General features: G+C 46.1%; 1 protein-coding gene across 1 annotated transcript in view; it reads left to right on the top strand.

The window, feature by feature from the left end:
- The window catches only part of LOC119167686 (chymotrypsinogen B), a 495,108-nt gene that overhangs the window by 380,391 nt on the left and 88,007 nt on the right, over nucleotides 1-26,710 (top strand). The window contains exon 8 of the mRNA XM_037419206.2: nucleotides 7,931-8,045. Within this exon, the coding sequence (XP_037275103.2) occupies nucleotides 7,931-8,045 (115 nt within the window). The remainder of the gene's footprint in view (nucleotides 1-7,930; nucleotides 8,046-26,710) is intronic.

Below are 26,710 nucleotides of genomic sequence, written 5' to 3' on the forward strand. Positions count from 1 at the left end.
TGCACGGACGTCAGTCAATTTTCCTAGTGCGTAAGCTCCCATTTGAACTGAGTCTGGATGCACACTGTCTCTTGATTCCAAACTTCATTCTAGAGACAGTTGACGACCATAATTTTCCGTTGAATATGCAAGGTCGTGGAGTTGTGTAGACCTATACAGTAGAACCTCACTGATATATTCTCGCTTATTTCAATTTCCCAGCTAATGGATATGTGTGGTTTAACATCACAAAAACGCGATATGATTAAGAGAGACGCCGTAGAGGAGGGATCTTGAAATTTAGACCACCTACTGTTCTTAAACGTGCACGTATATCTGAGCACACGGGCCTGTAGCTTTTTCACCTCCGCTAAATATGCAGTCGCCGCAGCCCGGATTCGATCCCCTGACCTGCGGGTCAGCAGCCGAGTACGTTAGCCACTAGACCACTGTGACAGGGCAATGATTTCCAGGCTGCTATGCTCGCAATCATGAAAACAAAGTAAACCAATCAATTATTGTGGCTACAAATATACGCGCATCATTATAGACGTTTCGAAGATTGCACAGCATATCTTCTAGAGATCAAGCACAGTGACCTGTGACACTTGCTTTCGGCGGCGTCACTACAGACAGCGCCTAGGTACTACTAATTATAGTTAGTTCAGTAACCTTGGTACAAGCGAAACCAGGGGGAAAAATGACCACAGTTGTGAACTGTGGTACTCAGTGCCTAGGCTGTACTTGCTGGCTTCAGAGGCGGGAGCAGTCTTATAAATATTCTTCTTGTGATTTCTACAAGCCTTATTTAATATATAAAAAAATAGCCACTGAATGCAGCTCAAATAATCCCACACCTAGCAAGTGAGCTTTAAGTGTATTTATTGTCCTCTATGTATTGGTGCTTTGTATTGTCCATATTTTACGTGCAACCGCAAAACCGATTTTAATACCGTATTCAGACACCTGCAGAATATGCTTGGAGTGCACGTCAAAGTGAAATCACTCAATCGTTGGAACTATTGTATTGGCATTCGATGTGTTTTGCATGTGCTAGCCATTGTGTACAAGTGCAAATAGCGTGTAGATTTTGTTAACGCTATTCGATCCCAAGCTTCAGCAACAATATTACACATAAATTGAGGCTGAGGCAGAGGCTTGCACTTGTCGAGCTTGGGGCAGTGGGTCTGGGTATCTGCCTTGCACACGATAATGCAAGGTTATGACTTGGCTGTACCGGAATGAGCTCACACTGGGTCAACCCCTGGCCCAGACCAACTGCAAGGATCCACCTTTTTTTCACTAAAAAGGATATTTTGTATTCTTCACGTGTGCTTATCAACATACTTGTGCAATTGCACGAGATATGAAAGCTATTGTGCGATTGTTGACCTGCCTAATGTCCCAGGGGCCTGGTGGCAAGAACAGTGCAAATCAAGATTGTACATTCTTCTCTCCCTCATTGCCTGTTGCATGCTGCAACAATCACCCCTAAGGTGAAATGTACACCTTTAACTTCTCTCAGTTCTGAGCCCCTCCTTCGTCGCAATTGAAGTGTATTCTTCGTGGGCATTTATCTCCGCAGCCGGTTACAGAATTACTTGGGAAAATATGTTACAGCTGGTGCTAGGCACTGCTTCATTTAAACAGCTTCTCCGGACGGGTGTGATCGCTGCTTAAGGAACAGCAAAACAGTGTGTGAAGCTTGCGTGATACCACCTTCTTCTAGAAAGTGTATTCTGGGACATGGAACTGCTGTAGTTCTTGGTTGTGGCTCGCGTGATAACCTGCAAATAGGCATTGACTGTACACTTTAAACGTTCGTGGCTAACAGCCTTGACTGATCAGATGCCCAGCGCTGTCTGTAGCCTCTTATTACACTAAGGAAGGCTGTCAGCTGGCCTGCTCGTTAACAACTACAAACGATCCTTCGTCGTGACAGCAAAGTTTCCTACACACACTGGACAGACTTTTAGTCTGGCTGATGCACCACTGGCCTTCTTTTTAAACTCCTCACCAGATACTGCATTCCCCACCACATCAACGAGACACGTCTCCAGTCAACCAGGTCTTGGAAACTGTTACTTGACGGAAGATGTCGTAGATTTGACACTGCATGTCCGAAGCCTCTAACTTTGACAACCTAACGGTCCTCCTGTCCCCTTGCATTGTCAGAATGCATCCTCTTTCTCCAGGGACATTTGCATTTACATACAAATGCCTCAGCAGGGATACTCTATGGGCACATACCATTCTCATTTTCTCACTTGTGAAGACATGCCCACGTCATTAGATTGTGCCAGTCTTAGCAAATGCTCAGTTTAGACAGGCGAATTCTAGAATGAAAGTCGACCGAATTTCATTACAATTGTTTCAGGCATTTACTGAGAGAAATTTTTTGGGAGCGATGATTAGGGGTGTTAAAAATATTGACCACAGAATTTGATTGGAAAGCAATACAATAAGATAGTCTATTTTCTGATAGCAACAGGAGTGGACACCACATGTGACATGGCAGCAGCATTAGGTCAATCACACTGAAGTTAATTAAAAGAAAAAAGTACAGTGCTATATCAATGCATGTGCTTGCACGAAACAAAGTTCTTACTCAGTTTGTTTCAAACGAGTGAACGCATCCATGATGCACTGTTCCTTGAGTGCACACTGAGTTTAAGATATCCTGCACTTCTTTCGGGTAAAGCTACCTACCTCTGTAATGCGTCTTTGTCATTAGCAATTTTTCTTGCATAAGAACTAGACGCCTCACACTCTAATTCGGAGAAGCTTTTAATGTTTTGCATTAGCATATTTTGCTCCAATTTTCTGTAAAAGCCCCGGATGCGATTAGTAAGGTATCGCCCAAACTTATTGTTTGAAAATTGCCAAGAGGCCGACAAAACCGACAAATGCCTCCTCAGTGGTACAAGAGCGCGAGCAGTAAACGCTTGCTCGCTCACAATCAAGCAGTTAAGCTTCTTTAGTGGCCACTGTGATCTGAAAGGAGGTCAAATGCTGCGACCCATCTACCTACAAGAATGCAGAGGTCTGAGGGGGAAATAGGTCCTTTTTTGTATGGCACGCTACAAGAAACAAGAGGGGTGCTGAAGAGTAAATACGATTAAGCCGCTTATGCTTACTGCCGTGTGCATCTGTATACGAGATCATGCTATTTCATTTGTTTATATCAACTAGTCTCCGTATTTTCAAATATGAGTGAGAGCACGTCAGCATCCTTATTACTGCGGGTAAGCCCAGCACGATTAGATGAACTACACACACAGTTAAAATCGCCCATAAGCATAACATTGTGGTCACGATCTAACAAATTAGCCAGACTTTCACAGAAATCAGCGCGCCGAGCTAAATCACTGAAGACATACACATTCATTAGACACCCTGGCAAACCGTACAAAATAAAATCAGATTGTATCAGCCGACCCTATTCGTCAACACTCTATGCAAAACAAACATACGGTAAACTGTTCCTGAGTAAGCGAAGGCAGCCGCCGAAAGGCCTATATCGTGTGACACAAATACATCAAATACAAAAAGATTTTGCCTTCCACATCTGTATCTACCTCACTCTCGATCTTAGTTTCTTCAATGCGACGAAAACAAGATGTCGGCTGAAAACAATATGCGAGATGTGACTGTTAGAGCTGCAGGTTGGTTTTGCATGAATGGAAGCCTACATACGTTGACTTTTGCACAAGTGGCTTTCTGGGACAGTGCCTTGGCGCAAAAACCTTTTTCCAGAGTTGCATACTCCAGGTTGGTGGAGAAGGAGTGCTTTAGTGCTTCTCGTCACCAATGCCCCGCCTCCTTATCTTGAGCGTTCGTACTTTCATGCAGGCTTGATGCCTTGCAACAACGCGACTGGCTGGGCAGACTTAGCATACCACCGAGTCCACCAAGAAAAGCGAGAAAAGTGACGCAGCAGAGTGCCGAGTCGTTTTTCTCGCTCGTCTAGGGCTTTGATGATGCCGGGCGTTTATTCATGGAAGCGTCAGTAGATCTTCGAACATCGTTAGTAGTCATCTTAAAATGTGGTACGTGTACATCAGCACGACGTGCAGCGCTCTCTTTCCGAGTGTCTGCAGACCCAGCTGCAGCAACCACCTTCTTCTCACCGCCGTCTGTCACGCGAAAATTTCCTGATGCTTGTTCAGATTTCTTCGCAAGGCCACAGTCTACTGAGTCACTTTCCTCGCTTTTCTTGGCTGACTCAGTGGTATGCCAAGCCTGCCCAGCCAGTCGCGTCGTCGCAGGGCAGTAAGCCTTCCGGAAAGTGCGCAAGCTCAAGATAAGGAGGCCGAGAACTGGTGAGATGACCATGTCTTTCTGTCTTTCTTTCCTTGTGTCGTTGTGCTGCCCTTTTCGAAATAGTGGGGGACCCTTAAGCTTCACCTTTAAGAGTTGAATGCGATAGCGAAATCTACCCCTAGTGTGCCCTTCAACCGCTGAGAGTATACATATCATTATCTTTTGTTATACACGCACACGCACACGCACACGCATCATAGATTCTACCGGCGCGCATGCACGAATGGTACCTACAGGTTTCTTATCTAAACGAAGAGTAGCAAGGCCTCCTAGATTCTCATGCCTAACTGGCTTGTGCACTTTTTTCAGCATCTTGTTTATTTTTCATCGGTTCACGATATATATATATATATATATATATATATATATATATATATATATATATATATATATATATATATATATATATATATATATATATATATATATATATGTTTCTCTCGTCATGACAGGGTGACGTAACAAGACGACAGAAATATACAAGTAGTGGTTCTCTTATCCCTCTAAATATATGAAAATTTGACTCTAGAGGAATATTTAGGTGCCCATGAAGTGGCCGGCTATAAAACCCGCTGGCAACCGTCTTTTGACCGTCGCCTGTGTGATGTAATGTGCTGCATGAAGCGGAGCTGTCGTCTTCTGCCCAATACTTAGCTGTTGTGAATAGCTCAATTTCAGTGTGAAGCTGATGACGTCTACAAATGCAATGATTTCAATCACAGAAGGTCATGGAAGAATATCATTCACCGAAATGCAGACGCTAACACAGCAAGCTGCAAGTAAGCTCAAGGCCACTGGGTGCACCAGTGTTGCCTTACTCTCGTCAAATCAAATTGCATCAACCTTTATTATTTGTCATTATATTGTACAAGAAGGATATACAGAAAGAGGTCCTGTAGTATGCTTTCAATAAAACCTTCTATGTAAGGTCAACATAAGTATATCGTTGGCAACAACAGTGGCAAAAATAATAGATTACAGGGTTACAAAGACAGACAGATGCAATATATGACGATGCTAGCATCAATTATACGTCAATAAAAATGTAAGCTGCAATATATATATATATATATATATATATATATATATATATATATATATATATATATATATATATATATATATATATTATTTCGATAAATCTGTTTGCCTTCGAATTTCTAACAAGAAAAATCCCCTTCAGTTTTCCTATTCCTCCAAAAGCCAACCCTTAAAAGAAGCCAGTCAATACAAACACCTAGGTATAACGATAACGAATAAGTTGTCCTGGAATGCACACATTGCCGATGTTTCGTCATCGGCTTTCCGTAAACTGTGTATTTTAAGGCACAAGCTCAGAGACGCCCCGTCGCAAGTGAAACTATTAGCTTATAACACTTTAATACGTCCAAAGCTTGAATACGCTTGTATTGTAAGGGATTCGCATACTAAGTTTAACATATATTCCCTCGAAAAGATTAAAAGACGAGCAGTGCGTTTTATTTACTCGAAATATGGTCGTGGTACATCAGTTACTGAACTAATGCGAGATAACGAATTCCAGACGCTACAATCGCGGCGCCAGCTTGTCCGTCTAAAATTCTTGGACTCACTAACTAACAATAAACTTGGGCTAGACCCATCACGTTACGTTACCCCAGTTTCGACCAGGCAAACTCGTCATTCTCATGTCCGATCTTTAACTCCGTATTTTGCGCGGACAGATTTATTTAGGTTTTCCTTTTTTTCCGAGAACTCTAACAGAATGGAATAACTTGCCTTCTGATTTCCTCCAAACCTTCGATCTTGATGAACCCAATGTTTAATTCTGTTAATCTTGACCCCCCCGCCCCTCCCAATATCGCTTGATTTTTTTTGATGTTTCTCTTCTACTCGCTCTTCTCCTACACAGATGTATTTTAGTCAAGCTGTGTTACTCATGTACTGATCGCGTGCTTTCTTTGTTTTGATGTTTTTCTTCTACTCGCTCTCCTCTTACACAGATGTATTTTAGTGAAGCTGTGTCACTCATGTACTGATATTGTGGTTGTGTTTGTGCCTCTCCTGCTTGGGCCTTTTTGGCCTGCAGTATTCCACAAATAAGTAAAATAATATATATATATATATATATATATATATATATATATATATATATATATATATATATATATATATATATATATATATATATATATATATATATATATAAATATATACATATTCCATACCTACATATCACATACCTACATATATATATATATATAAGGCAAAGAAGTGTATACCTGAGGGCTCGTTTTTCTGTGCTTTGACACAATCTTAACGAGATCTAACAGACAATAATACCAAGAAATGAATTGGGGGAAGTTATTGGAACCATTATAATGTATATATAAGAAATAAAACTAGGTGAAAAAATTACTTACCGTGAGCACGAATCGAACCGGAGGTGGTAGGTTCGATTCCTGTTCACGGCAAGTGAACTTTTCACACACTTTTCTTTCTTCTTATTTATTATTTACATTACAATGGTTCTAATAACTTCCCATACACATTCCTTGGCATTATTATCTGTTAGATCTCATATATATATATATATATATATATATATATATATATATATATATATATATATATATATATATATATATATATTGCCGCTTACATTTCTCATTACGTATAATTGATGCTAGCATCGTCATATATTGCATCTGCCTCTCTTTGTAACCTTGTAATCTATTATTTTTGCCACTGTTGTTGCCAATGATATACTTATGTTGGCCTTGCATAGAACGTTTTATTGAAAGTATACTACGGGACCTCTTTCTGTATATCCTTCTTGTACAATGTAATAATAAATAATAAAGCTTGATGCAATTTTATTTGACGAGAGTAAGGCAACACTGGTGCGCCCACTGACCCAGACCTTACTTGCAGCTTGCTGTGTTAGCGTCTGCATTTCGGTGAATGATATTCTTTCATAACCATCTGTGGTTGAAATCATTGCATTTTTAGTCGCCATCAGCGTCACACTGAAATTGAGCTATTCACAACAGCTAAGTATTGGGCAGAAGACGACAGATCCGCTTCATGCAGCACATTACATCACACAGGCGACGGTCAAAAGATGGTTGCCAGCGGGTTTTATAGCCGGCCACTTCACGGGCACCTGAATATTCCTCCTGAGTCAACTTTTATTATATTTATAGACATAACAGAACCACTAGTATATTTCTCTCGACATGTTATGTCACCGTGGCATGACGTTTCTTAAGAACACCTCGAAGAAGCACAGAGGAGGAGGAATAACCTTTATTATAAGAAACCAGTGTGTTTAAATGGCCGGGCCTAGGTCTCCCATGAGCACACTTAAGCTACATAACTTTTTTCACGCAGGTAGACACTGTTCCCATTTTCGCCAAGGAAATTCAAATATCGCGATGTATTTTATATTGTCGAGAGCTTTACGAACATATACTAAAAGTGATCACAGGTATATTGCAGGCTGCATTGGGTATCCATGTTTTGCGAAACCCTGACATGCATGACCGAAAATTAATGAGAAATATTCTTCATCCTGGAAAATTTTCAGGCAAAACTCTTTCACGGTACCAACTATTAATCATATCTCCCTTTTTGAATGTTCTTACAGGTTGACAAGTGCTTTGCGCTTGAAAAGAATACGGCAAGCGTTTGCCTTCCAGTGAATCATGTGGATATGGAGCGAAAGCAGTTCTCAGAAGTCTACTGGCAAGTGGAAGAGAACGGTAGGAAATGATAGGTTGTACCACATTACATTGTCACCGTTTCTCAGCAGTATCGGCTCTTTCAGGGTTGATTTAAGGATAAATAACGTTCCCCATCTTAAAATACTTTTCTCACATGAAAACGCATAACTTAAGCTGAAGTTGTTCAACATGAATCCAAATTGTCATGTTTCCCTTAAACGTCCTGTTATGCTTCTGAAATGACGGATTTATTTATTTTTCTTTGGGAAAGTAAACAAGCACAAATTAAGTGATTCAGCCTGAATTCCGGCACACCGTTGTTCACACCTCCCCATCTAGCCACCTTATCCGAAGACTGCGGTTGCCACAGGAGTCATCGGATTCTCCTGGCCAACGCCAGGCGACAAGACCCGTGGGTTCGGCCAGCGTCAGACGCTTGAAGAATGTCGGGTTCACGGCAGGTGGGAGACTGCAGCGGCTAGTGGCTGCCACGTCCCGCGCCCTAGCGACCTTCTTCAGACCACCACGTCTGGACCGCGTCTGTCGTTCTTCAACCACGCTTATGGCTTCCCGTGGAGAATCCTCTTTGGATAAGCATCCACTTGCTCACATGTGCTGCTGCCGCGTGCCATCGTCGTCGCCTTCTTCGACTTGCGTTGCTTTATAGCGCACTCTTGAAACGTGCACTTCACTGATCACAGACGCCCCCGAACCTGTCAGTGCCAGGCAGATGAGACGCACTCCTGTTTCATACGTGCCTACAAATAAGAAAAACATCTTCACGTGCATTTCGTAGCTAAGACATTGAAGTCAGCCACGCGCTTTTGCGAAAGTTTAGGACATTCCTTGTGAGTGAAAAGGGCAACTACTGAACAAATGCTTTCCTAGTGTTGTGTATAAAATTCCTTGTGTGGATCGTGAAAACGTTTATATAGGAGATTCTGGTAACTTCAGACAGCGTGTGCGCCAACGTAAGAATGATGTCGAACAGAAAAAAATGGCACCTAATGCAAAGCCTGAGTTTGCAGGTATGACTACTAGCAGAATTGACTGGATAGGCGCGAATACTATCTAGTGAAATTTTAACGCCGGTGCCTGCACAAGCGTTAGGAGCACAACCAGCAAAATGACGAGCAGAGGAAATATCTGATGTAGAAATTAAATAAAAAATAGAGACCCCTAAAAATAAAGTCGAGAGTAGAGTCGAAAAACTATCCAAGGCAATCCAAAGTCAATTCGTGGAAATATAGTTGCAGCTTGGTGAATTAAAAAATAGATCGCACACAAAATCAACAAACGATGTTGGAAAACACGCAAAAAATTTGAGGTATGTAGAAGCTGGCCTGGTTACAATTCGATGTAGAGCAGCGCAAACACACAAATGAACTCAAAGGAAAAGTCAACTTCTCGTCTCTTCTTCGGTGTCTGTCTGTATGTTCGCACTGATTTTCCATCTAAGCATGAACCACCAACTGGCCCAACTTTCAATCCTTCCAGTTAGAACTTCTTTTCAACCCTACAAACGGCCGACTACGACCGAAGTATTCAAAATCAGACGAGAAGGGCTCGTTCCCAATCCCGGCTCTACGTAATCCGTATACAACGTGGCAGTGGAGCTGTCTTGGGTATACAGAATGTTCATAGACTGTCGCGCCGCCTAGCCGAATTCAGGAGCGTCCGCTTGAGGATGATCAGTAGGCAGACACTCCCTTGTTCGGTGGTGCTAGCCTCAGTATTATTGCGTTAACAAGAAACGAACACAAACCTCTTTGTATGCTTCGTGCATAATTGAATATACAGAAACACCCGTGACACAATAAATCTCTTTCCTTCTTTCGAGACGTGTAATTTTCGCGAAAATGCGTGGCAACTCTATAGGCGCATCAGCCGGTGGTGGGGGGCGAGGGGAGCGTGAGCCTCCCCCCTCTCAAAATGGTTAGAGGGCCTGAGCCCCCTTCCCCACTTTCGGCAGTGGTCATCAAGGCTGCACGTTGGAGAAATCACAACTAAGGCGTACTTTTTCATCACAAAAATTGTCGCGTATATTCCTACTACATGCATGACACGCATATATGTGTTGCTCCAGTAAAAGCTCCTTAAAACTGAGTGTTTCTTATTTATGCTATTATCAAGTGCTCTATCTAAAAAAATTCATATGAAATTGCGAGCACGCCGATAAACCTATCAATATATATATATATATATATATATATATATATATATATATATATATATATATATATATATATATATATATATATATATATATAATAAGATCTAACAGACAGTTGTGTTAATAATAACACAATAATATTCTCATTAATATTGTGTTAAAACACGGAAAAACGAGCCCTTAGGTATATATATATATATATATATTTATTTATTTATTTATTTATTTATTTATTTATTTATTTATTTATATATATATATATATATGTATATATATATATATATATTCATTATATAAAAAGTGTTTACTTAAGGGCTCATTTTTTCCGTGCTTTACACAATATTATTAAGATCTAACAGACAATATAGGCAAGGAAAGTATAGGGGAAGATATTAGACCACATTTTCGGTGGTCTAATATCTTCCTCTATACTTTCCTTGGCATTATTGTCTGATAGATCTCATATATATATATATATATATATATATATATATATATATATATATATATATATATATATATATATATATATATATTGCCACGTTTCATTTCCCAATTTGTGTTATCGTCCCAAAACACTACACAATTCTCAGCGCTAACCGCGTCTGCAGTTTTCGAGAAGCTTACGGACTGTAGTAGATAATTTCGATAAGATCACGCCCACTCTGTGAACGGTACAGATTATTTTAGAACCTTCGCCACCACCAGCGATAACGCTAGAACATTCGACGGCAAGAGTATAAATGTCGATGCACTTCGCCGCTTGTCAGCAGATGATCGACTACTGACGCTCCGTTCACCACTATCAGTCCAAGATTGCTACTGTAATCGGACTTTCCGTTTACCGGGCACAGGTTCGCTGAAATAAACAGTTAAATTCCAACGCAAAGCTTCCTGTCTTCGGCCACGTCCCGACCCCGTGACATCTGGTGGAGGTGCAGCTTTTTTGATGTTCCGGACGCCCCCTTCAAGCCGCGACCCCAGCCCAAGCGGCAAAGAAGACACGGACGCTAACCCTGAACAGCGAACAAGCCGCAGGCAGAGGGGTTTACAACCAGAGTACGGGCCCCTTCCTGAAGCAGCCAGGCAGACCCGGATCCCGACATCAACCACTGGAACCATGACCACCCCCGTGCAGCCTGCACCACGCCTGCTACGGCAACCCAAAGAACCGCCAACTTTCCGCGGTTCGCCACTGGAAGACCCGGAAAGCTGGATCGAAAGGTTCGACCGCGTCACCGCCTTCAATGACTGGACAGACGATGACAAGCTCCAGCATGCGTATTTCGCCTTAGAAGATGCTGCTCGAACCTGGTTCGAGAATCAAGAGCGAAGCCTTGCAACGTGGGACGTCTTTTGTGCCTGGTTCCTCACTACTTCCACAAGTGTGGTGCGCAAGAAGAAGGCCGCAGCTCTTCTCGAAACCCGCATGCAGATGCCAAACGAAAACGTGGCGCTATTCACGGAAGGTAAGATTAAACTTTTCCTACACGCTGACTCCGACATGTCCGATGAGAAGAAGGTCCGTCTGCTCATCCGAGGAGTAAAGCAGGAAGTCTTCGCCGGGCTGATCAGAAACCCGCCAAAATCGGTCGCCAAATTCATTTCAGAAGCACCTACGATAAAGAAGACACTCGAGGTGCGCACGTGGCAATATAACCGTAGCTTCTCGTCTACAAGCTACGCCAGCATTCAAGGGCTTGGAACCACTGACTTGCGTGAGACGATCCGAGTGGTCGTGCAAGAAGAGCTGCGCAAATTACTTCCTTTAGCGCAGCCTCACGTGGAATTCATCGCGGACGTCGTACGCCAGGAGATCCAGCAGTCGCTGGGCGTTCCTCAGCCTCAAGAGCCTCAGCTGCAAGCCATGAGGTATGCTGCTGCAGCCCGCCGCCACGCCCCTCCTTCACGCACACGCCATAACACTGCCCCATTGATGTTCCGTCGCCAGACGCCACCACCGCCACCACCCGCACCGACGTTCTACCGTTCGCCAGCGGCCCAGCGCAGTGCGCCGAGGAAGACTGACGTCTAGCGCACCCATGACCACCGCCCGCTCTGCTACCACTGCGGCGAGGCCGGACACACATACCGCCGTTGCCAGTACCGACAGATGGGACTGCGTGGCTTCGCCGTCAACGCACCACGTCCACAGCCAGGAGAACGGCCACGTGACATCACCGACTATTTGACAGGAACTCAGTTGACACTACGAAGCCCTTCACGTTCGCCGTCGCCCCGCCGCCACAAGTCACCGCCTCCCCGGCAGTACTCTGGCCCAACGCGGGGCCGGTCTCTTAGCCCGTATCCGGGAAACTAAGGGCAGCAACTGATGGAGGTGTGGCTGCTGTGCGACGAACTACCGAAGATTCTTCTCCGACGACGACGCCGCGACGGAGCTTTCCAAACACAATGCCAATTGAGCAAAGCCCTGACGGCGAAACCTCACTTACCGAAGGTGACCTGACGACGCAACATGGAAGCAGCGGAACAAGCTGATGCAGCCGTGACCCGACGCCACGCCCTAACTGTAATGCGAGACGGCGAACTAGCAACCTCGCCGTTCTTATCGACGGCCACAGTGTGACCACTTTCATCGATACTGAAGCCGACTACTCCGCCATCAGTGGGTCGTTCGCCGCGAAGTCGAAGAAGGTTAGGACAGCTTGCGAAGGCCCCTAGATCCGCACAGCCGGAGGTCATCTCGTAATGCCTGCAGAAATCTGCACAGTGAGAGTCACCAATAACGGCCGTATTTATCCTACAGACTTCGTAGTCCTACAGCGTAGCTCGAGAGATGTCATCCTTGGCATGGACTTACGCCTCCGTGGTGCTGTCATCAACCTAACAGCAAAGTCGATAACGTTATCCACAGAAGAAACACTACCGCCGTGCACGCCGTCAGGAAACCATGCCTTGAATGTTCTGGAAGAACAAGTCACCATTGCGCCTCGCTCAAGCGTCATTATTTCAGTCGCCGCTTCTAAATCACCTGACTTGGAAGGTGCGTTGAAGGCAGTCATTATCTGTTGGTCACCCGAAACATTTGCGTCGCAAGAGGAATTGCAGAGCTGCGGGGAGGCAAAGCAACGGTTATGCTCACGAATTTCAGCAATGAGTACAAACATGTGAACAAAGGAACAACGGTCGCATACATCGAAGAAATTGTCGAAGCCACCAGTGATTTTGCCCTTGCCGATTCTGCGGAACCTGCTCAGAGGAACACAGCCTCTCCGATAGTTTTCAATGTCAATCCCAGACTTCTGAACCATAAGCAAGAACAGCTCAAGGCCATGCTTCTGAAAATGCGAAGATTGCTTTTTGTCGTCATCGAAAATTCGGCAGACCCCAATCACGAAACATCGCATCATAACCAAAGAAAATGCCAGACCACTCCGTCAGAGTCCGTACAGGGTTTTGACGCGAGAACGTGAGGCTATGAAGAGACAAGTTGATGAAATGCTGAGGGATGACATTATCCAGCAGTCTAAGAGTTCATGGGCATAACCCGTGGTGTTAGTGAAGAAAAAGGGTGGGACCCTACGTTTCTGCATCGATTATCGCCGCCTGAACAAAATCACAAGAAAGGACATGTATCCTCTCCCACGAATGGACGACGCACTTGATTGGCTCCATAAAGCCAAGTACTTTTCGTCAATGAACCGCAAGACTGGCTATTGGCGAATCGAAGTCGAGGAAAGAGACCGAGAGAAGACGGCGTTTATAACACCGGATGGCCTCTTCGAGTTTAAGGTGATGCCCTTCGGTCCTTGCTCAGCGCCTGCAACTTTTCAACGCGTTATGGATACAGTACTGGCAGGATCGAAGTCGCAGACTTGCCTTGTGTACTTGGACCTTGTCGTCGTGTTTTCATCAAGTTTCGACGAGCATCTTCGGCGCCTTGAAGCTTTACTTCAAGCTATCAAGAGGTCCGGACTCGCACTGAAGCCTGAAAAGTGTAGATTAGCGTACGAGGACCTCTTGTTTCTGAGGCACGTGATTACCAATTCAGGACTTCGTCCCGATCCACGAAAAACAGACGCCATCACTGACTTCGCGACGCCCACTGACAAGAAGGCAGTGCGCCGATTTCTGGGCCGCTGCGCCTATTATATGCGGTTCGTGAAAAACTTCGCCCGCAGCGCCGATCCTCTCACTAACCTTAACAAGGCCGACGTGGAGTTCAAGTGGGAAACGCCACAGGAACACGCTTTCCAGGAGCCTAAACATCGCCTCCAGACGCCTCCGTTACTTGCCCATTTCGACGAGTTCGCCGAGACAGAAATACACACTGACGCAAGCAGAATAGGTCTTGGCGCCGTTCGCGTGCAGAGGGCTGACGGACTTGAAAGGGTTATTAGTTACTCCAGCCGATCGCTATCGGAAGCACAAGCCAAATATTTCACAACAGAAAAAGAGTACCTCGCCAACACCTAGGCTACGTCGAAATTTCGCCCCTACCTCTACGGCAGGCCCTCCAAAGTTGTGAGCGACCACCGCGCCTTGTGTTGGCTAGCCACCTTGAAGGACCCTGCAGGTCGCCTCGCAAGATGGAGCCTGAGACTTCAAGAATATGACGTTAATGTCATTTACAAGTCCGGCGAAAACTACTCCGACGCCGACTGTCTCTCTCGTGCGCTTGTCGACCAACCACCACCCGACTACCCGGATGACGACTTCTTGGTAACGATAACTACCGACGACTTTGCTGAACGACAGCGGGTAGACCCGGAAATTAACGCCCTAATAGAATACCTCGAAGGCAGGACAGCCGAAGTCCCGAAGGTATTCGAGCGCGCACTTGCGTCGTGCTTCTTGCGAAACGGTCTTCTACAAAAAAAAACTTTTCTCCGCTTCGAGCCAAGTACCTCCTTGTGGTGCCTTCAGCTCTGCGACCAGAACTCCTGCAGACCCTGCACGACGATCCGACGGCAGGGCACCTCGGTGTTTCTTGCACGCTCGCGAGGATACATGAAAGGTACTACTGGCCACGTCTTACCACCGACGTCATTCGTTATGTGAGGACATGCCGGGACTGTCATCGACGCAAGACACCGTTGACAAGGCCAGCGAGACTTCTTCAGCCAATTGAATCATTTTGCCGACCTTTCCAGCAGATTGGTATGGACCTACTGGGGCTGTTCCCGACGTCGGCTTTCGGAAACAAACGGATCTCGGCAGCTACCGACTACCTCACCCGCTACGCCGAGACAAAAGCCCTTCGCAAAGGCAGTGCATCCGAGGTAGCTAAGTTCTTCGTTGAAAATATCGTCCGACGTCATGGCGCCCCGGAAGTCCTTATCACCTACCGAGGAACGGCATTTACTGCCAACTTAACTCAAGCGATCTTGGCATACAAACCACCGCCGGACGACAGCTTACCACCCACAGACCAACGGCCTCACCGAGCGGCTTAACAAGACGATCGCCGACATGCTGGGAATGTACGTCGATGTCGAACACAAGACGTGGGAAGCCATTCTTTCGTACGGGACCTTCGCATACAACACGGCGTTGCAGGAGACGACGCAGATATTTCGATACAAATTGGTCTACGGAAGGAGTTCGGCAACGACGCTCGATGCCATGTTACCTAACTTCACCGACAAAGAAAACCTCGCTGTGAGTGAGTACCTACAACGCGCCGAAGAAGCCCGACAACTCGCGTGTCTCCGTATCAAGAATCAGCAGCAGACCGACAGCCGCCGTTACAATCTCCGATGACGCTTCGTGGAATACCAGCTCGGTGAACGTGTTTGGGTATGGACGCCGATACGCCGACGTGGACTAAGTGAATAGATTCTGTGACAGTACTTCGGACCGTACAGGGTGGTTCGACGTCTCGGCCCACTTGATTACGAGGTTGTCCCCGACGGCATTACGAACACTCAATGATGCCGATCGCAACCTGAAGTCGTCCAGGTTGCCTGCCTCAAGCCGTTTCATGCGCGTCATCGAAGTGAAGCAGTGTTTTAGATGCGGAAGCATCTTATACTCGCGCCTTGTAGTGCGCCGTCCGCACCGCTTCTCGAACATTCGACAGCTGACGCGCGCGCATGCGCCGTCGCGCCGTCGCTCACTCTTCCACCATCTGTGCATCCCTTCCTCCTCTACACACCGCGCGCGCTTCACTCCTCCACCATCGGTGCACCCTTCCTCCTCTACACACCGCGTTCGACATCTACAATTCTCCTGATTCTCCAGTGGACGCGCATGTGGCGTCGCGCTTCGAGAACATTCAACAGCTGACAGTGCATGCGCCGTCGTGCTGTATATATACTCAAGGTCGGCGCTCGCTCGCTTAGTTGCCGCTCGTCGGTTGGTTTGTACGGCGCGTCGACGTCCAAGGTCGCGGTGAAATGAATTACAACGAATCCACAAACACAATGATCGACGTCCCTTCGACCAGCGCCGCCCTTTCGCATACGTGTGTACGTGTTCACTCATTTAACACGCCCTCCTACAACCACGTTAACCAATTTAGCCATCGACCCAAGTAAGTCGCACTTTAACACCCCGTTAACCAATTATATGGTCCGCATCCTCCTCAGTGTTCCCCCGAGGGAAGCTGCGGGCAATTTTTTTTGTATTATTATCGTATTGCAATTTATTCATTGTGTACCTTCATCTTTAGTTAAAGCATCGAGATGATGCCTTTGCCCCGCCGTGGTGGTCTAGTGGCTAAGGTACTCGGCTACTGACCCGCTGGTCGCGGGTTCGAATCCCGGTGTGCGTGTGTGTGCGTGTGTGTGCGTGCGTGTGCGTGTGTGCGCGTGTGTGCGTGCGTGTGCGTGCGTGTGCGTGCGTGCGTGTGCGTGTGTGCGCGTGTGCGCGTGTGTGCGTGTGTGCGTGTGTGCGTGTGCGCGTGTGCGCGTGTGCGCGTGTGTGCGTGTGCGCGTGTGTGCGTGTGCGTGTGTGCGTGTGTGCGTGCGCGTGTGCGCGTGTGCGTGTGCGCGTGTGCGTGTGCGCGTGTGCGCGTGTGTGCGTGTGCGTGTGCGCGTGTGCGCGTGTGTGCGTGTGCGCGTGTGTGTGTGCGTGTGTGCGCGTGTGTGTGTGTGTGCGTGTGTGTGTGTGTGTGTTGGCATACCACGATTCAGCTCACGCTTTATTCAAACAACGGCAAGATGACACCGATGGCGAAGAGGCACGACGCGCAAACTGCTGATGGTTATTTACAGATGAGGACGATGAAGTCAAATGAAATCGGTTAGTTCCAGATCAGTATTTTCATTTAAACTTTACAGATCATTGCGCTTAGGTCGATTGTCAAGAGAGGTGGGTTACTTGCTTCAGTCTCTAGCAGATTTTGCCACAAGGCAAAAATAACACTTCAGCTTCTGTCGCTGTAGTACGAAATTTGAGTAATTTCTTTGAATCTTCTTTATGTAAAACATTTCACATAACAAATGTACATTATCCGTAAGGGGTTTATGACACAAACCCTTTGGATAGTGTAATTTCAATTAGCGGTAATAATGTTCTATTGGTGGGAGGCTTCAACTCCCATCACATAACTTGGGGCTCAAGGACAAAATCGCGCGGAATTCGATTATGGGATTGGTCTCAGTGTGACAGTTTCACTTGTCATAACTCAGGTATCCTCACTTTTATCAGAGGAATGTCATCCTTATCTTTAGACTTGACTTTTTCAAGATCAAGCCTTGGTATCTTATCTTGGTCGACTGTTGACACTGCGGCTAATAGCGATCAAATTCTAGTTACATTTGACATCGTATGCCCACAAATATGTGTTCCTTCTAGAATACTCACGTCCATAAGTTACAGTACTTTGAAAGGGAGCCTGTGAGGCTTCATGGAGTCTCTGTCTGAAGCAACGGTAAAGCAAAAAGCATTGAGCATTTGTTCATTTATACAATAGTAGCGTAGCAAAGCAGAATTGGAGGTTAAATCAGTTGAACGAAAACCTGTGTCGTGACGGTGGAATGATAACTGTAGTCAGGATTTCAGGCATAAAAATCTGACTGGAAGAAGTTATTACCCCCGAATGCAGAGATGTTACTTGACTCGTACTTGACTCGTTCTTGACTCAAGACAGTCTTGCCGGTCACCATAAATCGTTCTCGAACTTGCGGATGACTTGAAGGCGACTTGGCTCGGTCGAAGTCAGGACAAGTTTCAAGTCAGCTGCGGGGCTAGCTTGAAAGCGACTTCACGCGTTATTCCAACATGGCCACATCTCGAATGGACGTCGCGTGAAAGGTGGCCGCTTTTGAGTTTGCTTGCCTCGCCATAAGCGTAGCATTTTTTGAGGCGCACTGCCTGCCGAAGATTCTTGGAACCGCTTTACGTGACCAAGGAAATCCGATGGAGTTGTACGACGAGCAACAATTCCACGCTAGGTACAGATTCACGAAGAACGCCGTGGGGCAGCTGCTCGTTATGTTGCCGCTCCGTGAAAGTGGGGACAACTGAAGACAGCCCGTGCATTCAGTGTTACAGCTACTGATGGCTCTCAGGTTTTACAGCGCTGGCACATTCCAACCAGTCACCGGAAATTTTGTCCCCATTCCGTAGTCGACAGTGTGCCTTGCAGTCGGAAAAGTTACGCTACTCATCGCAAAGCACCTGTAGGCGATGCTGGTGCGCTTTCCGCAGCCGACGGACTGTTATGAAGTGGCTGAGTTCCCTTGCGTTACAGGTTTTGTCGACTACACACACGTGCGTATTAATACACACGTGCGTATTAATACACACGTGCGTATTATTACAACGCCGAAGTGTTCCGTAACTGCAAAGGCTATTTCTGTTTTTCTATAACACGACAACATTTTCCGTCTCTTCCGGTAAAAAAAAATTGACTCGGTGCTGTGTCCGTGTGCCTCGTCTATTCTTTCGTCCCGTCTAGGGCGCTGTTTCTCGCTCAGAAAGGCATCGCTTGTAGCACAACGCTACGTAAAATTACACACACATAAAAAAGAGGTGCCCCTATCACGGGTTTTTTTATCCGCGTCACCATCATGCAGCGATACATTGCTGCACCCCGCGAGACAGAATTCTGCTGAGGGCAATGTCCTGACGCCCCCTTTTTCTCTTGTTTACCAAGCTCAACAAAAGGATACGAATCACACTTGTTCGCAGAACTTTTTTTTTCATAATAACTGCGACCTAGCCCATTACAGGCATGCACACAGGCGAACAGAAAGGCAAATACCGTGAAAATCGCGTCACCTCGTGAGCCAGGTCAGCACAAATACATGCCATGGCGTTCGATTGAGAAAAAAAACGACAAAAGAACCCAACGCGATGCTTGTTTCGCCTTCAAACAAGCAACCGTGGAGAAACGCACCGCATTTGGGTGGCCACTAAAACCAGCGGGCAACGAACGCGTTACAGTAGCAACATGGCGCATCGCTTTGATGGCAGCCACTGGCAGGCACCACGTGCCGCTCGTTAGCCGTAAAATGGCAAGAATATGCTTATGGCCCTTCGTTTTTATAGTTATTTTAAAACGTACGGTCTTTTTTTGGTGTAACGCATGCCTTACGCGAACAACTTCATTATTACCCTCGTTAGCAGGCGAGCAGCGTGTTTCTGCTTTGAAGCTCGTTCTTGACTTGACCAAGCAAGACAGCCTGAGCATCTATGAAACGCGAAGGCTGACTTGGGCGTTTTGAAGTCCGCTGCTTGCTTCGCGCCGACTTGCTCAAGTTAAGTTGAAGTCGCAAGCCAAGTAACATCTCTGCATTCGGGGGTTACAGAATCAGTGTCCAAAAAACTGGTCAGATTATAAATTCAGTGCAGGTACTTTTAGAAGTATGGTAATTAAAGCAAAGGCAGAGCCTTATGGAAAGCATTTTGGATTTCTTTCGAAATCACATAACAAAAAACCTCTATTTGGATATCTGAGACATAAGAAACTAATTCCTAAAGCAGTAAATCCTGAATCTACAGTTTTATCGCCTCAAGAATTGAAACAAATTGGAAAGCATATCTCGAGGTTTGGAAAAGCGATTTTCAACTAATGTTATTCCCTCTTCAGTAATCTCACGATCAGGACCAAAATATCAATAGAGGAAGTGGCAGAGGTTATGAGAAAACTTCCGATGGCTGCAATGGGCCCGGATGAAGTCACTTCAGCAATGCCTAAACTTTTGTTCCATGAGTCACGGAAGGATGTACTTAATTTAATACATTATTTGATAAGAGAAGCCTATATTCCATCTTAATGGAAAATTGCGAAAATCATGCCTGTTCTAAAGCAACATGGTGAAGATACGTTTTAGACAATATCAGGCCAATTGCACTAACGTCGAGTTTTGTTAAAATAACAGAGAGTAGTGCATGTTCGCATGGTGAAATTTGTCAATAGAGAAAGGCTTCTTTGCCCATGTCAAAGTGGATTCAGGCAGAAATGTTCTATATGACAATTGAATATTGACCTGCAGAGTCGCATCCATCTGGCGCGGCGTCAAGGGCAGTACGAGGCTCTATAGTTACCCTGGACATAACAAAAGCATTTGATAGCGTTGAGCATTGTGTACTAGCCAGTCATTTGAGAGAAATGAATTTTCTGGATTATATTGAAGTGTGAATAACGAAACCATTAGTAAATACAACATTTACCTGTTCGCATGATGGTGTTTCGTCAAGTACTTACCAACAGAAAAAAGAAGTACCGCAGGGCGCTGTTCTATCTCCGGTACTATTCTATATTGTATTAAGCTCAACCCAATGCAATGAGAATGTTCAGACGTATGTATATGCTGATGCAATCGCGTTGTTTTCGTCAGCTTATGACATTCACGCTGTCTATCAAAACCTCCAAATGTGCTTCTCTGAAATAGAGCCCTGGCTCGACGTTATTCATCTATCTCTCAACGTGAACAAGTGTGCATTATTCGTATTTCTGATAAAAGACCCTGTACGCATATCTCTCTCATACAAAAGTCATACTATTCCACAAGTGCATATCATCACATATCCAGAAGTGATATGCGACAGCTCTCTAGTATGGCGAAACCACATCGAATATATTGCTGCAAACGTGTTCGGGCAGTCTGCTTATTACGTAGGATAAGCAACAGGAGATCAGGAGTGCGCAGAGTCACGTTATTATCCATATACCGCATGTATGTGAGGCCGGTTCTAGAATTTGAGTGCGTCTTATACTCCGGGGCACCTGCCTAGAGGCTACGTCCTCTTGTTCTTCTGGAGGAGCAGGCACTGCGCATGCAGTTATGCTCCTCCAGAAGAACAAGAGGACGTAGCCTCCTAAATTTATACCTAAATTTATAGCGAATAACTTTTTATATTTAAAAGCTAGATTTTCCTCATTCTTCACCAGATTCAGAATATTGGCTGTACAAACCCACCTAAGGGCATTTATATCCCCTTTGAGGCGTAAGGAAACAGTTTTAATTGCGCAACCTGGTTTGTTTTTTTCTATTGTCATTGGCCTATATTTCACACCCCTCAAGTAAAGTTGATTTTGCCAATTTGTAGCTCGGTAAGTTCTCTCCAAATATACTTTGATGACATTTTCTCTAATAATGCTAAACACCTGCCGAGTAATTTGTTAAAAGCTACTTTACAGGACTAACTGCTAGGAATGCAAGCACATGACATCATTGCGACAAACGCTTCACAGAGAGATGAAGCGTGGCATCGGTACATTCTGCCCTGTTCTAGACTGGTCCTTTTCCCTTGGAATTCCAGATTTTACTCCTATCTTTATTGCAGAATTTTTAGGCCCCTCGAAAACTGCCAACATCAATGAATTCCGTCGTAATAATAACATACCCCTTGTCGGTCTGCAGCGCGCTCACGGCATCCGGTTATTCGAAATCATTAGGCGAATTCAACTCCCTAGTAACGAATTACTTAACCCAGGTGCAATTATTATACGGGCCGGGGTGTATAGGCATAACTCTAAACGAAACAACTGATGCACTAACCAAAGCGGCGTTAGATGGACCAGCTATTAATAATACCCCTACAACAGCCTTTATAGTATACTATAGCTTCTAGATTTCGGAGGCAAATGATGATGCGAAAATTTTCTACACCTACTTTAAAGAATTCTCTGCATTTCAACCATCTAAGGACACCCTGGAAAACTTCATCATGTCATAACCGATGCCTCGAAGTTTTAATCACTCGATTGTGCTGTCGTATTCCTCCATTAAATGTTTATTTGTTTAGAGCAGGCTTGAATCCCATTCCACATAGTTCTTTTTGTGGAAAGGAGGAAACTGTGGAGCACTTGTTGATATCTTGTAGAAAGTTTTCAACATTAAGAAAGGTATTACTAGAAATACTATTACGAATCCTTGGCTTAGTTTTGGCAACTGGTGCAAACGAATGGTGAAGAGTTGACGGGGCCAGAAAAAAAGAAAAAGAAATGTTGAGTGGTGACGCGGGTTGGCGTCCTAGCTTATAATAGAACAAATGGAGAATAGACTATGGTTCGTTAAACTGACGTATTATATTGCCACGTTCCATTTCTCAAGTTTTGTTATCACCCCAAAACACAACACAATTCCCAGCGCAAGCCGCGCCTGCAGTTTTCGAGAAGCTTCCGGACTTTAGTAGATCATTTCGATAAGATCACGCCCACTCTGCGAACTGTACAGATTATTCTGAAACCTACGCCACCACCAGCGATAACGCTAGAACATTCGATGGCAAGAGTATAAATGCCGGCGCACTTCGCCGCTTGTCAGTAGTTGATCGACGGCCGACGCTACTTCGCCGCTTACCTGGTGCCGGGATTCCCGCGACCAGGCGCGCTGCCAGTCGTCGACCCTATCTCATCGAGCATTGAGTGAACCCCTGAACAACCCCCCAACTCTAACCAGGCCTTCATCGTGAGCCAACGCCCGGGCACCACAGGGCAAGCCGTGGGAGCCAGGGCCAGGACGGAAGTGTGATGGCTTTCGCAGCGCCACCGCCGAAAGCTCATTGTTTTAACTTCAGCGCTCCAGAGGAAAGCACCGTCGACGGCATCATAGATGCCCTCGAAGCAGTAACCGGCCCAGCAGGTATCAAGTCCCTCCAGCACATGGGAGGTGCATAGTTCGGTGCCGCAGCCACAAACGTCCATGCAGCCACCAAGCTGAAGAGCCGGGGCGCCATTCTCTTGAACGGCGAATCAGTTCCACTAGTCAGCGTAGGTCCGGAAGTAGTCCACGTCACAGTCTTCCAGGTACAGCTGTGGGTAGGCGACGCATCCCTTGCGACTGCCCTCTTCGCCTACGGCAACATGCAACATATCCACGAGCCAGTGTTCAAGGGCCGCCCTGGGGTTGGCACAGGTGTCCGTGTGGCGCGAGTGGAAATGAAAAGCCAAATACCGAACTTTCTGACAGTTCAAGGCTACAATGTCATGTGTGACTACCGGGGTGTCAAGAAAGTGTGCTCTAAGTGCAGGAATGCTGGCCACATCGCCAAAGATTGTGTCACGCCCCGTTGCACGCGCTGCAACGTGTTTGGACATGCCACAGAGGGTTGGGCACAACACTGCCGAAAGTGCTCGGGCAGCCATGCAACAGCTGACTGCGCCTGAAGTCTTTCGCAGCGGCTGCAGCAGCGGCAACGAAGAACAAGCGTGCACTGACCTCACGCCCTCATTGCAAGATGATTATTCGGCGCTCGAGCCTGCGAGCGACACTGACACAAGCGACACTGAGGCCCATGCTGAACCACAAGACGCAGGAGACCTGCCCCCCTGTCTGAGAAAGCCTCGTCAGCCCTTCACACCCCGTCCCAGACCAGCGACTTCTCACCGGACGCCTATGAACTTAACGCTGACCCTCCGAGAAAAGGCCAATATTGTAAAAACTGCCATGTGTGCCTTCGCGTTCTTCGCGAGTAGAGTGGCAGTGATGCCGGCGGCAACCGCAAGTAAGCTGAACAGCATCATCACAGGCTTGCTGTGGGGAGGAAAGCCGGCACCGGTAAAAAGAAGCCTCCTACAGTTGCCCGCGAAGGAAAGGGGCCTAGCACTGGCATTTATGCTAACTACCAGCAAAGTGGTCACCTTAAAAACGGCACGCTCGCTGCACCAGATGGGAGACTACATGGGGAAAAATCTCCTTCTGTACTGGTTCAGTACCAATAATGGCTTTCTAGGAGCCGACAGGCACCTAGGTCCGTTGGCGGAAAACCCCTCCCCCTTCTACAAGGCTGCGGCAAACACCAAGGGGATGCTCGACAAGGAGGTCGCGGAGTGCGACGTCGACAAAGAACCACCGGTTCGTATAGTGGAGGAGGTGACGAGATGCCAGATGTCGGAGGAGGAGAGAAGCAAAGTACGGAAATGGCGAAGAAAACAGGCGAAGCTTGGGGGCGGCCTACCAAAGATATCCAAGATTTTGTTTAGAAGAGGAATTGGGGAGTTTTCCCAACAAGGGACAGACTCCATCGGTTTGGGGTAGTCCCATCCGCACGCTGCCCTAACTGCCGTGCTGACGAGTCAGCGGAGCACACACTCCTCGAATGCCCTGCGGCCAGGCCTCTCTGGCAAAAGGTGACAAGGGATTTCCGCATACGGCCACCGCCAGCTCTTGACCGTAACAAAGGCGAATTCGCTAGGTTGGTGGTCGCTTGCACGCTTTACGTAATATGGCAAAGGCGATGCCTGGCGGAAGCCAAGCACAGGATTATTAGAGCGGCCTACCCAGCGGTATCCCGCATTATACTTTTCGTGTGGCAGCACCTCACAAGAGAGCTTGAGACCAGCGGTGAGGAGAAGTTCCTCCGCCGCTGGCATACCAGGTTTTTCTTTTTAAAGAACGGCAGACTGTTGAGCCCAGTCGCGCCTTATTAACCCCTTTCCACCCGGCTTTTCTTTTTCTTTCCTTTTTTTTTGGGGGGGGGGGGGCAAAGAGTTGCAAACCCACCTTTTACTATGTCTAAATGAGTTAGCCATAAGGTAGTGCATGAGTGTACTCTGCGGGGTGAACACTTACGGCTTAGCATGCTTGCATGCTAAGCCGTTATATGCATGTTCGCCATTGTATAATGACACACTCCAATATCTGGTATCAGTACGAATCGCCAGTACCCATCCGCTATATTGTACCATGTCCACAATCACAATACATGCCCTGTTCATTTTCGCAACAAAGTACGGTCACAACGCCCCTGTCAATATTCCTGATAAGCTTAAAAAAATCATTTATGTGCAATGTTATGAGAAGTGTATGTGTATATTTACTACATGTTATTCGTTGAATGAAAATTCCCTTTGTGCTATCTGTGCAAGACTGCTACTGTAATCGGACTTTCTTTCCATTTACCGGGCACAGGTTCGCCCAAATAAACAGTTAAATCTCAACACAAAGTATTCTGTCTTCAGCCACGTCACGACCCCGTCACAATATACTTACGTGACAAAGGGAAGAATAGCATCCCGTCAAACTTACCATCCCTAGGTGCACATACCCTAGGGCACAGCAACGAGAGAGTCTGCGCGGCCGAGCAAGATTTTATTATACAGTCTAAGAGATTGACCTAGTAACCTCAATACCAAAATGTTCTCAGTTAAACTAGGTAGGCTATGAAAAAATTTTCTTTCATATCAATCATTTATTGCTCATTCAGGAGAAACTACTTCATACATTTTTTCTCAAGAATAATCTACAAAGAATCAATATTTAAGTTAATTTTTTAACCAGTATTTAAATATTTGCATTCGCTTTTATTTGTTAAGCTACCAAATTCTTGGCCGATTCCCCACGCTGGGTGTAAGCCACAAGCTTAGGATATGCAACTACGTCTACAAATTGCCCCGTCGACGGAAGCGGCCAGCCTGGCCACGAATGACGCTGTGGAACGCATATGATAGGGCTTTAGAAATGAAATGTGCACAATCTCTGTGCCTCGCCAGCGTTGGTTAGGGGGGGCATGAACAGGTGTGACACGGTAGTTCATCGGTGAGGTCTGTTCGACAACTTTGTAGGGGCCAAGATAGCGTGAATCAAGATTCTCGCATTAGCCAGGAGTTCTTGCAGGAGTCCACAGAAGTACATCGTCACAAGGTCGGTAGAGAACGACGCGGTGAGTTGCATCGTAACGATGTAAACGATCTCCTTGGTTAGCTTCGGTGTTTACACAAGCAAGACGACGACATTGAGCAACACAGGACAGAAACTGGTGCAAACGAATGGTGAAGAGTTGACGGGGCCAGAAAAAAAGAAAAAGAAATGTTGAGTGGTGACGCGGGTTGGCGTCCTAGCTTATAATAGAACAAATGGAGAATAGACTATGGTTCGTTAAACTGATGTATTATATTGCCACGTTCCATTTCTCAAGTTTTGTTATCACCCCAAAACACAACACAATTCCCAGCGCAAGCCGCGCCTGCAGTTTTCGAGAAGCTTCCGGACTTTAGTAGATCATTTCGATAAGATCACGCCCACTCTGCGAACTGTACAGATTATTCTGAAACCTACGCCACCACCAGCGATAACGCTAGAACATTCGATGGCAAGAGTATAAATGCCGGCGCACTTCGCCGCTTGTCAGTAGTTGATCGACGGCCGACGCTACTTCGCCGCTTACCTGGTGC

The sequence above is a fragment of the Rhipicephalus microplus genome, chromosome 6 (genome assembly GCF_043290135.1).
Source record: "Rhipicephalus microplus isolate Deutch F79 chromosome 6, USDA_Rmic, whole genome shotgun sequence".
Lineage (NCBI taxonomy): Eukaryota > Metazoa > Arthropoda > Arachnida > Ixodida > Ixodidae > Rhipicephalus > Rhipicephalus microplus.